At 42.6% G+C, this 13,016-nt stretch overlaps 1 protein-coding gene across 6 annotated transcripts in view; it reads left to right on the top strand.

Annotated features, from left to right (window-relative positions):
* The window catches only part of YEATS2 (YEATS domain containing 2), a 75,637-nt gene that overhangs the window by 36,229 nt on the left and 26,392 nt on the right, over positions 1-13,016 (top strand). For all 6 annotated transcript variants that reach the window (XM_073360070.2, XM_073360067.2, XM_073360069.2 and 3 more), the window contains 7 exons: positions 1,632-1,739; positions 3,449-3,622; positions 6,006-6,264; positions 6,974-7,135; positions 9,250-9,380; positions 10,751-10,909; positions 11,641-11,814. In XM_073360070.2, coding sequence (XP_073216171.1) covers positions 1,632-1,739; positions 3,449-3,622; positions 6,006-6,264; positions 6,974-7,135; positions 9,250-9,380; positions 10,751-10,909; positions 11,641-11,814 — 1,167 coding nt within the window. The remainder of the gene's footprint in view (positions 1-1,631; positions 1,740-3,448; positions 3,623-6,005; positions 6,265-6,973; positions 7,136-9,249; positions 9,381-10,750; positions 10,910-11,640; positions 11,815-13,016) is intronic.

Raw genomic sequence — 13,016 nt, 5'->3', positions numbered from 1 at the left:
TCTTTATTTCACTGGTTCGGAGCAGTTACTTCTCTGTAGTGTCAAACAAATCAGAGTAGATCCAAAGATGCACACCACCCATACTGAATGAATTACATATTTTCAAGGTGACGCTGTTTAGAAATCGGAAGTTAATTAGAAAAATAAGTGGAAGTCTGTTCCCTGTAAATCTCAATGTGTCTTCCACTGGGTTGGAAACACGTAATTTTGGACGGGTAGAAACAAATTCTGTTGTATTAAAACAGTCCAGTGTAACATTTCAAAGCATCGTCTGTTCAGCATTTTTCTTCATCTCTTCAATAGTTTTCTGGCACAGTGACTGAAAGTAAGAATTTACGTTTATTGAAAAGAGTATGGAACGAGTCAAAAAAAAATTTGACTCATCTACCAACCTCCACAGCTGGAATGAAAGAAACAAAATTTTGCAGATCTAGGTGTGTGACATACATAATGTAGGTAGAAAATATCGCTACTTCTGCACAAGCCTGCCAGTTCTACTATGAAGTTTGCGTGCCATCGGAATTTTTTACTTAAAGGAAAGAAAAATGTATCTGAAACAGAACTTTGTTTTGTTTGCAACTTTAAATCAGCAAATGGTTTTCCAATTTTTTTTCTTTTAAAATGTGCTCCCAACTCTTAGATTGTGTGTGCCAGTTTTTAGCCTAATTTAAATTTGCAGCGTTTAAAGAATGGAAAAATCTAGGCTTATTATAAAAACACTTTAGCATGCCTGTGACTATAGCGATCAGTCCATTTCTATCCGCTAATTACCATACAATAATAAACATTGTTTTAGTTGCTGGTGATATAACTTGCAACAAAAAAGGATTTGATGTTTGCAGGTGCTTATATTGTTTGGCAGGATTCCATTGTGTTGGTCAGTGCTGGGCAACCTGCGGTCCACAGGCCACACGAAGCCCGTCCGGGTAATCCGATGGCTGGCCATGAGACAGGTTGTTTACATTATGACAGGTTTCAGAGTAACAGCCGTGTTAGTCTGTATTCGCAAAAAGAAAAGGAGTACTTGTGGCACCTTAGAGACTAACCAATTTATTTGAGCATGAAGTGAGCTGTAGCTCACGAAAGCTCATGCTCAAATAAATTGGTTAGTCTCTAAGGTGTCACAAGTACTCCTTTTCTTTTTGTTTACATTGACCATCAGCAGGCACGGCCGCCCACAGCTCCCAGTGGCCGAGATAATATCTTTTACCGGAACAGCTGCTATTGGTGGAAAGAACAAGCTTTAGAGCTTCACGAGCTCTTCCTGAGGTCTGTAGAGGGTAACCAGAGTGTCTAAGCTAAACACAAGGTGGGACTGATTGTTAAGCATAAGGGGTTCAAACACACTGTAGGAGATCACTTAAATGAAGTGGGTAATTAAGGGTTCTGCAGGTGGTAGGGTGGGTTACAAATTGGTGTTGTAATGAGCCATAAAACCAGTTGTAATGAGCCATTAAAACCTTAGCTACCTTGTGTCTCTCATATCCTGGGATCAATATGGCTACAACAACAGTGCAGATAAGGAATTCAGGGCACTCTGTGTTATCAGTAATGTGACTACAGGAAGTCATTGCTTTATGTTTTATATTGCATGTTCCACCTAATTGTGTGTCATATGCATTCATCCGTAGCAAGAGGATTCTCTATTTGCAACCATGCCGCCCCTTTGTCCAATTGGGAGTCATTCTAAGGCGCAAAGCCCTAAATCTGTGACAGGCGGACTTGGAGCTTTTACAAAGGTATTTGATTTATGTTCTTGGCTTTGTATAGGGCTGCATGTTCTGGTAGTATCACTGCACACTGGGTTTCGTCACAAAGTGTGTAACTTTTCTAGTGCATGTCATGGTACCATTGGGAGTGAGTTCTTGGGGCCTGACTGCCCTTTCCCTTGTTACATGAATAGGGAAATGAAAACTTTTGCAACTGTCAGTAGATTAGTCTTCATTTCCATTCTGTTCTGTTGGCTTGATTGTTCCTCTGCCCTCTTTCCCTTTTCTGTCTCCCTTGTTCCATCTCATTCATCCTTTTCCTTGATGAACCGCTGCCATATTCTAACAAATCTTAAAGAGCTGTACTTTTATTGCATAATACAGTAGAACCTCAGAGTTACAGACCCCTTGGGGAATGAAGGTTGTTCATAACTATGAAATGTTCATAACTCTGAACAAAGTGTTATGGTGGTTCTTTCATAACCTTACAAAGCTTACAACTGAACATTGACTTAATACAGTTTGAAACTTTACTTTGCAGAAGTAAAATGCTGCTTTCCCTTTATTTTTTAGTAATTTACATTTAACCCAATACTGTCCTGTATTTGCTTTTTTTCCTGTCTGTGTTGTCTCTGTTGCTGCCTGATCGCGTACCTCTGGTTCCAGATGAGGTGTGTGGTCGCCTGGTCAGTTCGTACCTCTGTTGTTCATAACTCTGAGTTTCTGCTGTACATGAAAAATAAACTGTGGTGGTCTGAGACTCTAGGCTATTTTCCCTGCCGCCTAGTACTTTACCAGGGTTTCTGACTGTCCAATATTGGTGTTTAAGTGCATTTCCCTAGGTGTCACTTGTCCAGATTTCCTTTTAACCAACTGTAGTATCACTTGTCGTCTTGTGAGCCAGTACTCTGCCCACTCCTTGCAGAGGAATGAATAGGATGATCTAATAGAAGAGGATTTCCATTTCTAACTACTGGCCCTGGCATCCAAAGTTACATGTTTATCCCAGAGCTCTGAGGGGCTGCCTTACATTCCTTTACATTGTGAGTTAATTTGGATGAGAGAGGAAGGGTGGTGAAGTGTTTACGGTGCTAGTCCGGGACGCAGTCTTGCTCCGCAAGACTTCCCGCGTAACTGTGACAAGTCACTCCAGTCTCTGAGCCTCAGTTCCCCAGATGGGGATAATAACAGTTAGGGGGATAATACATTCAAGTTGCTGAGACCCTGTGGTAATAGGGGTCGAAACTGAAATGAATAAGGCACACCTTTTACATAATGTAGCAGGATAGAAAAGGATTTATCAACATTTGGGGTTTTGTCTTGGGTACAGGCCATATTTGGGGCAGGATCCTGGATGGGAATTAAAAGCCCAGAGTACTGCTCAGTCCTGAGCAGACAAATGCATAGTTGAAGCTTCCAAACAGAACAAACACATAGTTAATATTAATAATGACACTTCGCACTTGTAGCTTTCCCATCACTTTGCAAACACTAACTAAGCCTCATAAGGCCCCTTGAAAGTTGGCAAGTATTTGCCCAATTTGACAAAACAGGAAGTGAAGTCAGAGTGGTTCAGAGGCTGTGCGGTGGGAGTTGGTGTCAGAGCTCCAGAGCTTTTGGCTCTCTGTGTCGTTCTCAGCCCGGCAGCTCCTGCCTCTCTCTGAAGACTGATGCTTGCAGATGATGATTTCTTTTGGAGCACAAAGCAGTTTGTTTACTCCAATTTTCCTTATGAAAAGGTGATAATAAAGCAGGAGCCTGGAGAGCTGCCCCAGCAACCACAGCTACCGGTGACTGGGACAACCTCGCAGGCCTCAGGGCAGCAGTATGTCACTGTGAAGGGGAGTCACATGATAGCTTTGTCACCTCAGAAGCAGATCGTGAGCACGGGAGAGGGGACCGCCCAATCGAAGGTATTGAATGTTTTGATATTTTAAACTGCCTGGACTCACTGCAGTTTCACTGTCGCATCCCTACCCTGCTGCTAGCACAGAACTGGGGGGAGAGCAGGCAGCAGTCAGTGCTGCTTCTCTTACAGCCATTGAGTTTGGGGGAGGTCATAGGAAATCAGCTGCCTCTGTGCTGCTGCCTTAGAATGCTGGAGGTACTATGTGTAAGGGAGTGCTAGGCCACAGGTTCAAGTCCAGCTCTAGAGGTAGATCTTATTCTCTTATTTTTCATAGGTAATTTTACTTACATGGGGAAGTTAAGGGGGTGGAAACAGCTGCACATTGTTGCCTGCAGGGAACAACCTCCTGCTTCCTATTTACTCCTCCATTGCAAAGGTTTAAGAGAGAGAGAATCAGGAAGAACTAGCCCAGAATGGAAACTTTATTTTGCATCAGTGGAACGAGAACGACAGTAGATTTCAGCGTGATGTGTCAGTGAGAGAGAAGCAAAGCAGCTGGGGCACGCTTGGCACTTAGCAGCTCCATGTGTAATGGCTCAACAATCCAGGCATCAAAAGGGTTACTTCCTGCCTTTCTACCCACTCTGGTAGAATAGGTGTATACAGTGAAATCTACCTGCCAAGCACATGGACCAATGTATGCAAAATATATTTTCGTATATAAATATATATTAATATTTACAAATCAGGTAATTGTTCTTTAAACTACCTTTTTGCCTAGTCTGGCAGGTGCACAAATGTGATACTTCCCTGGATGTGTTGTCCGTGTACAAAACTGAGGCTGTTCGTTAGTTCAGCATTGGGGCCAAAGTTTCTAGAGTTTATTTTCATGAGTCAGTTGAAACTTAACTTTCTTCAGAACCGTAGGTCAGCATGTTATCCCCCTGCCTCAGCGAGAGAGACTTGCTGGTGCCAACCTGTGTCAGTTCCTGGACACTCAGCTAGCTACCCCAACAAACTCATCAGAACCCTGCCAGCCCGCATTTTACTTTGCAGATTAACACCAAGTGTATCCCAGGCCCAGAACTCCTCAGAAGCATCCCCCTGTGATGTCTAGCCCCTGTCACTGGACACTCTCCGTAATTGCCAGGTATGCTGTCCCCAAAGAGACAGTGTGCACACAGCTGGAAGCTTACAATTTAGGATTGGGTCCTTTGTAATAACACAGCACTGTAATCTATTTATAGTGAAAACAAAGAGAAGTTGTTTAACAAAGAGCAGTGAGTCATAGATTCAGGTGAGTGTTGAACAAAAATAATGGAAACAGAAATGGTTACCAACAAAAGTATAACGCTTTCTAGAGATTAAAACTTAGGCTACAGTCCTTGTCTAATACAGTCTCTCACCAAAGCTTTTCTGCAGAGCTTGCTGGCTTCCAGTCATCACCACAACCCAGACTTTTGTGAATACCCCTATGCCCTCAAAGGGGTTTTCTCAGCGAATGGATAACAGAGGTTCTTTTTCCTTCCTCTTATGGTTCAGTAGACCTTTGAAATGCATCATTTTGAAGTGCACTAACAGATAAGACTCTTCGCCCCTGTTGATTGCTCTCCTGTGTGCTGTCGCCCATGCTGAGTCCAAATTCTCCACTACACCACCCTGTCGTCAACCTGTTTTTTTCCTGTTGACTACATGTGGATTGGGCCAGCTTTACTGTACTTAATTTATATTTGACAGAGAGCTAACTACCTTCCCTCCTGGTTCTCCCTTTGCTTGGTTACAGACTTTAAGGCATAATATCAATAGGTATACATAACTCCTTCTATAGTGTTAGTATAGACATTTTACAATGATATTAATGACCAGGGTGTCACTGGCTTTCATTTGATACCTCACAAGACACTTTTTGGATAAATACTATGAAAGTAGTGTGTTTGTTTGTCAGGCCTGATAAGAGTTTACTGATATAATAGTGAACCCTTTGCCAGTAGGCATTGAGGGCTTCCTTGGGTCTCATGGCTCTCTGCACTTCACTAAGGCAAACTTCAGGTTCCTTCTGAATGAAGCAGTTTCCTGTGTTGGGGAATATTGAGGGTCCTTGGATAAGTGTGTCACACTCAAATTTTTAATGGGCATTCTGAAATCATGGTTGGTTTTATAGGTATTTTCTCACCAGTGGACTGAACAGGAATGGTTGCGAGTTGATCAGTTTTTTTAATAGTCTCTGACTCTGTTGGTCTTAGTTACATTTTAATGTGTTTGAGTCCCCATTATGTTAAGTTTGTTGTTTCAGAATGGGTAACCTGGTAGCTTGTTTAACCTCTGAAATGCCCTGAAATAGATACTAACTTCTTGGGTAGCCCACCAGGTGGAATGTTAATTCTCTCCAGGTGCTGTACCATAGAAACCCTGCATGAAGAGTGTCATCGGTTGCTTATTTATTACAGGTCGTTGGGGTTCCAGTCGGTTCTGCTTTGCAGTCAACGGTGAAACAAGCTGTGGCTATCAGTGGTGGTCAGATACTTGTGGCAAAATCCAGCTCTTCAGTAGCAAAAGCTGTTGGTCCAAAGCAGGTTGTAACCCAAGGAGTAGCAAAAGCCATTGTGAGTGGAGGTGGTGGAACAATTGTTGCCCAACCTGTGCAAACTTTAACAAAGGCTCAGGTGACTTCGGCAGGGGTTCAGAAAAGTGGATCTCAAGGTTCAGGTAAAGTTTCTTTACAACTTGGATTACAAAATTCAGATTTCAGAGTAGCAGCCGTGTTAGTCTGTATCCGCAAAAAGAACAGGAGTACTTGTGGCACCTTAGAGACTAACCAGTTTATTTGCGCATAAGCTTTCGTGAGCTACAGCTCACTTCATCGGATGATTCATTTTGGAACTCTGTCATGCTCCAGTATTATTCCAAACACAACTATATTTCAGAACGAGATGGAAACACCTAGTCAAAACAACATGCTAAGAGATCTGTAGTAAAAATTTATTAAAATTACTAGTGTAGTGTAGTTATATGTAAACTGTCTTCAACAGAAGAGATACCTAGTGCTGTGAGCACAGCATTCTCATGGTTATGCACAGGTTTCAGAGGAGCAGCCGTGTCAGTCTGTATCCGCAAAAAGACCAGGAGGACTTTTTGTGGCACTTGTGGCACCTTAGAGACTAACCAATTTATTTGAGCATAAGCTTTCATGCATCCGATGAAGAGGGCTGTAGCCCACGAAAGCTCATGCTCAAATAAATTGGTTAGTCTCTAAGGTGCCACAAGTACTTCTGGTCTTTTCATTGTTATGCACAGTGTTCATTGGTTAGCCACTATTTTGTTCTGACTTTATTTCAGTTGCCCAGGTTTTATTATGAATCCTACTCTGCAAAACTGAATTTTTAACATGGTTTTCTGTTTTTTATTTCGTTTCTAGTGATGGCTACGCTGCAGTTGCCAGCCACAAACCTGGCAAACTTGGCTAATTTACCACCAGGCACCAAACTGTACCTTACCACCAACAGCAAGAATCCTTCGGGAAAAGGAAAACTGCTTCTGATACCCCAAGGAGCCATACTGCGAGCCACAAACAATGCTAGTTAGTCTTGCAGGGAAATCTAATGAGTTAAATAATGTAATCATTTTGTAATTAATGTGTTAAGCATTTTTCCTTTTATTCTGGTACTTTGGGAGTTAGTAATAGACAAGTTTCTTCACTAAAGAAAAGAGAAAAAAAGGCATGGTACTGTTCAGTGAGGGGACCCTTGAGAGCTTTCATATAAGTCATCCCTTGACCCCCAGGTTTTTTTAAAGCAAAAACTGCAAATAGTGATCAAGTAAGAAGAAGATTCCAGCCAGTCAGCATGCTTTTTTTAACCCTTCATTGGTAATCCGGGAAAGGGAGTGTACAGCACATTCCTGAAACCTGCAGCTGACATTAAATTGAAAGCAGTTGTGAAAACTCGTGACCAATATTAAAAAGGGACTGAGAGAAACTGGTAACATGAGCAAAAAATAAGAAAAAGAAGATTCATCTTGGAAAAGGGCAGGCTGTTCTGGCTGAGGGGGAAATAATCTAAAACACAAATGCTCATATAGGATCTGATCCAAAGTCCAGTGAAGTTGATAGACTCCCATTGAGTTGAGTGGACTTTGGATCAGGGCCGTAGTGAAAAAGCTGGGAAGCAGTACTGCTAAGAGTATTAGGTTGATGATTAAGTAGATATTAGTTTGCAGTGTGTCGTGGCTGCTATAGAAAAGCCCAGTGCTCTCTTAGGCTTCTTATGCAAAGATGTTGCATAATGTATATGACGGGGCTGGTTCAGTTTTGCCTAGAATACTCCTTTCGTTTTTGAACACAAAAATTAACAGAGAGAGAACAGCTAGAGGGAATTGGCAACAGGCAACAAAAATGGCCAAGGCGCTCAAGGGACCAAATTATACAGAAAGCTCAAAGGGATGACAGGGGTATCTTAGCTTTGCAACACCTGAGAGAACCTGGTGTCAGGGGAGGGGGGAGATCACCTTGACAAGTTTATGAACGATATTGACTGGAGCTGGTCAAAACTTTTTTAATGGAAAATGGGGGTTTTGACTAAATGAAATTTTTTTGCAGAAAAGTGCCTGTTTTCCTTGATAGTTTTCAACTTTTCATTGGGAAACCCAAAAAAATCAAAATTACCAGAGGGGTGTTTGCCCATTTTCTGATCAGCTTTGGTATTGACAGCATGAAGGCAGAGGAGGAGTTTGAGTGCAATACACGAGGCTATAACCAGAAACAGTGGGATGAAGTGTTTTTTTTAAAAAAAAAAAAAAAAAAGATAAACGTCAGTGCTGAAATAGACCTTCCTAACTGAGGTGTTTTGGTCTGTGATATATTGCTGGGAGCCTCATTGCTTGGGACTCTCAGAGCTAGGTTGGGCACAATCCTGCACTAGCAGGGAAATGGACAGTATAACCTCATAAGTAAAGCAAACGTCTGATTCTTTGGAAAAACAGTAACCATTTTGCCCACTTCAAGAGACTGAAAATAGGACTGAGTTCACGCTGCTCTCAGTATAAGCTCAGTAAGCGTATCCAAATGCAGCCTTAGATTATCGCTCTTTGCAAAGTAATCATTGGTGAGTGCTCTGTAACGACTCTGAAATTATATTCAAACACTGGTGAAGTGTATCTGATGTAAAAGCAAACTCAGTAGCATGCAGGGTCATTGGTAGGATTTCATATATGCATAATCTATAAGAGGCTTTTGAAAGAGCTAGTAAATTGCTGGTTTGCATCTGCCTCTGACTGTAGAGACGGCAGAGCAAAACAAAAAAGACTTCCGTGCACCCACAAGCAGCCTCAGTCCCTTTCAGTTTGTTCCCAGAGTCTGCTGAGGTGGAAGAGCACAGTACTACCCCCAGAATCATGCAGTGCCCGCTGCATTGGAAAATCAGTGCATAGATGCTGCTCACTTACGAAGCGCATGGCAGCCTGCGTCACACAAGGCCTTTAAAGTTATATGCACATAGATACCTCAGCTGCTGTCTCTGTGTACCTGTTGAAGAGCTATCATAGAACCCACCCATCTGAGGACAGACATGTATAAGAGAGGAATGTGGTGTCGTTGGAGAGAAGCGAATTTCTGTGTAGTTTCACTGTTGAAATGGTGTGGCTGCTCAGCCTCTGATGCCGAACTCTGCAGAGTCATTGTTTCAATTTTTGTTACAGGTCTCCAGTCAGGCTCTTCTACAAGTGCAGGGGGAGGAGGAGGAGCAGCAGCAGCCCCTGCCCAAAGCACAAGTAGTGGCTTATCCCAGCATCTCACCTACACGTCCTACATCCTCAAACAGACACCACAGGTCAGAGTTGTACTGCATTTTAATTGATCCAGGGGTGCCCAGACCTTGTGCTAGCATCCGTGGTCCTGTAATAGTTGAGTTTCAAATTGAGGGGGAGCCAGACCCTTCTGGAGGGCATGGCCACCTCTCTGCCCTGCTGGCCATTCACTCTCTCTTCTCATCTCTGCTGCAGCTGACAGTATGCTCTGTGCCACTCTCCCGCCTGTGAGTTGTGTGGTGCAGTTTTCTGCTCCCTGCGGGCTGTTGCATGATGCAGAGAGCATTGTTGTTTGTTGTAGCACAAGGGAGTAGGAGGAGGAGAGAGAACATGCACCAGTGAATGACTGCAGGGAGCAAGCGTGTTCCCCAAAAATGGGACAGGAGGGGTAGAAGCAACCTCCAAAACAGAGGTGGGAAAGGGGGGTGTTGAGGTGGACACACCAGAAGAGCTAGAGATCAGGGAGGCAGCCCCAAGGGGGAAGAGAGAGCACTAGAAATCGAAAGATGGAGGAGGGAGGTATTGGGGAGAAAAAGCAAGAGTGAGCCATGGGAAGCAAAGCTAGAAAAGGGCGGGGGGGCGGCTGGCGAAAAGGCCAATGAAAAAAGCTAACAGAGAGAATGGACAAACAAAACAGGTGAGAGGTGGCAATTAAGTCATGGTATGTGGGGAAGGACTCTGGGGTCCACAGGCTAGTCTGTTAGAGTGGGGTCTCCAGCTGCTGTTGGGTCTAGCATGGCTTCAACTCTGTTCTAGGTGTGACCTTTGTGGAATTAATTAGGCTTCAGAGCTGAAAGGAAGACTGCCCCCGGTCCTTTTCTCTCCGCCCAGCTGTCTCTGAACATTCAGAAGGGAAATTGTATTTGTCACAATGAATAAACTGTGAAGTATGTGAGGCTTATTAAATTACAGTGGATGTGTGAGCAGATTGGAACCTGGCTTGTGACCTTTTCTTCTGAGGTTCTCTCACTTCCAGTGTTTCACATAATGTCGCTTTACAGTGAGATGAGAGTGCTGCCTCTAGCAAGAACATCCACTGTAATTAATTGCAAAATGTTTTTTTTTTTTTAAATAATCTTTGTGGTAGGAAGTACTTTGAGCCCTGTGTACTCTCACTGCTGCGGAGAGTGAAGATTTCCTCTAAGACCCTTTGAGGTCAGCAAACAAGATATATGGGCTTTCATATTTCTGTTAACTCCAAATGACAGTAGGAAATCTGATTAGTCTGTGCAACCTGAAGGACAAGAAATCTTTGTTTAAAATAAAATCTCAGATCAGAGAAAGCCGTTACAAATGTCACTGTCACGTTACTGGTGCAGAATTCAATTTTTTTCATACCATTTGATTTCCACTCAGAGAGCCTAACCTAGGTAACTTTTTTATTTTTGACCAGGGCACATTTTTAGTTGGTCAGCCATCTCCCCAGCATTCTGGAAAGCAGTTGACACCAGCCTCAGTTGTTCAGGGCAGCGTAGGAGTCGGAGCATCTTCCACTCAAGGACAGCAGGCATTAAAAGTAATAACTGGACAGAAGACTGCTTTATTTGCCCAGGTAACTTTCAAATATCTTGTTTGTCTCTATTGTTCAAACTATATGTATTGTCTCGTGATGAGGGGAAATAATGTAACCACTTTTACAAAAAGTTTAGCTCTCTTTTGGTTTAGGTAGGCAAGCAACAGGTTTTGTATTTATTCCATAGTTTCATTGCAACAGATTGGTTTTCAAAAAAAAAATCTAACTAGAAGAAAAAACCTCCAACTTTAGGCTTAGCCTTTTAAAAAAAACAAACAGAAAGCATGCTTGTACTGTATGTGAAATATTGGGCCAGATTTTCAGACAGTGACCCCTGCATATGCATAGTGCAAATAACTGGACACAATATTGCACCTTGTTTTATTTGGATCCACAGGTTGAGTCTTGCAAATGTCCCATGTCCCTGCATTGTAGACCTGCTCAGAGACTTCTTAGTAACTTAAATTGCAGGTGCAAATAAATTCAGGTTCTCTCTGAAAAGTAGGTTCTTTTAAGGTGTCTCACGTTGGGGACCCAAAAATTGAGAGACCCATAATCATTGGGTCACTTCTGAAAAAGTAGACTCTAATGTAGACAATGAGCAGCTTATAAACAATTGTCTCAAAGTTAAGCTTAGTGATCTGGCTTCAAAAACACCTCTTCTTCCCTCAGAAATATTCTGATTTTTTCTGCTCTAGTACAAAAAGCAGCTGTTTTAAAAATTACTTCATTGGAATGCTTTCTCTTAAACTGAACTCTCTCTTTTGAAGGCGGCTCCTGGTGGACAAACATCGCTGATGAAAATATCAGATGGTTCGTTGAAATCAGTGCCTGCTTCCTCACAGCTCTCCAAACCCGGCACCACCGTGCTGAGAGTATCAGGAGGGGTGATCACTGCAGCCACGACCCCAGCCATGTCCCTCCCGGCAAACGGAGTTGCACAGGTGAGAAGAAGCATTGCTAGTACATGGTCACAGGAACCTAGAAATCAAAAACAAAGCATCCAGGAGACACATACGTTCAAGACATGAGCACAGGAAAGGGGCTAGCATGATGCTTGGAGACATTTCTGCTCTAATCATCTTTGTCTGTGTGCTTGCATGAGTAGAGCATGAATTTGGCATGGAGTATGCTGTGCATGTGGACTCCTCCTAGTTCAGTTGCTCATGACCTCTAACGGGAGGAGGAACAAACTTGGTGCTTTGTCGACATGTGTGCACTGACGTACATGCCTAACCAACTTTATGTTGGTACAAAGATAAAAACTTTACACTCAGGTCTCTGCTGATGCAGGTGTCTGTAACGATATGCAATGTTTGGTTCCTAACCAATATAATCTTAAAGAAATAATTTGCTGTTTTTTCCCCGTCAGTAACCTTTTTTCTTCAACATTATTAGCTCTCTTGTGTTTTCTGACATCTGCTTGTGTTCTTGCCCAATTTTATGCTTGACAGGAAACTCAACTAATTTCTGTTGGATTTTTTGCCATTTGTGCATATTTTATCATTTTACCTGTGGACAGCAGAAGAGGAATAAAACAGCACAAAGATGGACAGAAGTCATTGTAACTAATGCAGCTTCTGTTAAAACTGCCTCTCCTTTGAGTGTTCCAGTGCTAATCATCCTCTGTTATCTATTGTGGGGTTTTCTATAATACCCATCATTGTAGTATCTGAGCACCACACTGGTAAATTAGAGCAGCACAGTGAGGTCCCCAAAAGACTGATATGGAGTGATTTGTTCTCTTCATTTTGCAGGTTCAGGGGGTATATGGGTTATATGTATCTCTTTTTGAAATATAGAATAAATCCAGTCATGATGGAAAGGGTTTGTGAAAAAGAAGGATCTTGCAGCATGCCCTGAAAGAGGTCAGACTTTGGGTTACTCTCCTTTCAAATACACATACTGACTTTGGCTGAGAGAAGACCAGAAGTTGCAAAGTGCTTAAAAGTCTCTATACAACAGGGCAACAAATAACCAGCAGCTGTTACTTAAGTATTGGACATTTGAGATCCTTGACTCTCTCTATGAGCTTTTTGGTCTCTACTCTGCTGTGAACAGATCTCCTTGAGGGTGGAAGCCTGCAAGGTTTGTGGTCCTGTGAATTTTCAGCATTCGAAGTTTGACCCTTCTGTTTGTCCCTAAA

This window comes from Lepidochelys kempii, chromosome 9 (genome assembly GCF_965140285.1).
Source record: "Lepidochelys kempii isolate rLepKem1 chromosome 9, rLepKem1.hap1, whole genome shotgun sequence".
Lineage (NCBI taxonomy): Eukaryota > Metazoa > Chordata > Testudines > Cheloniidae > Lepidochelys > Lepidochelys kempii.
The sequence above is the reverse complement of the archived record's forward strand: the minus strand, read 5'-3'. Positions and strand labels throughout refer to the sequence as shown.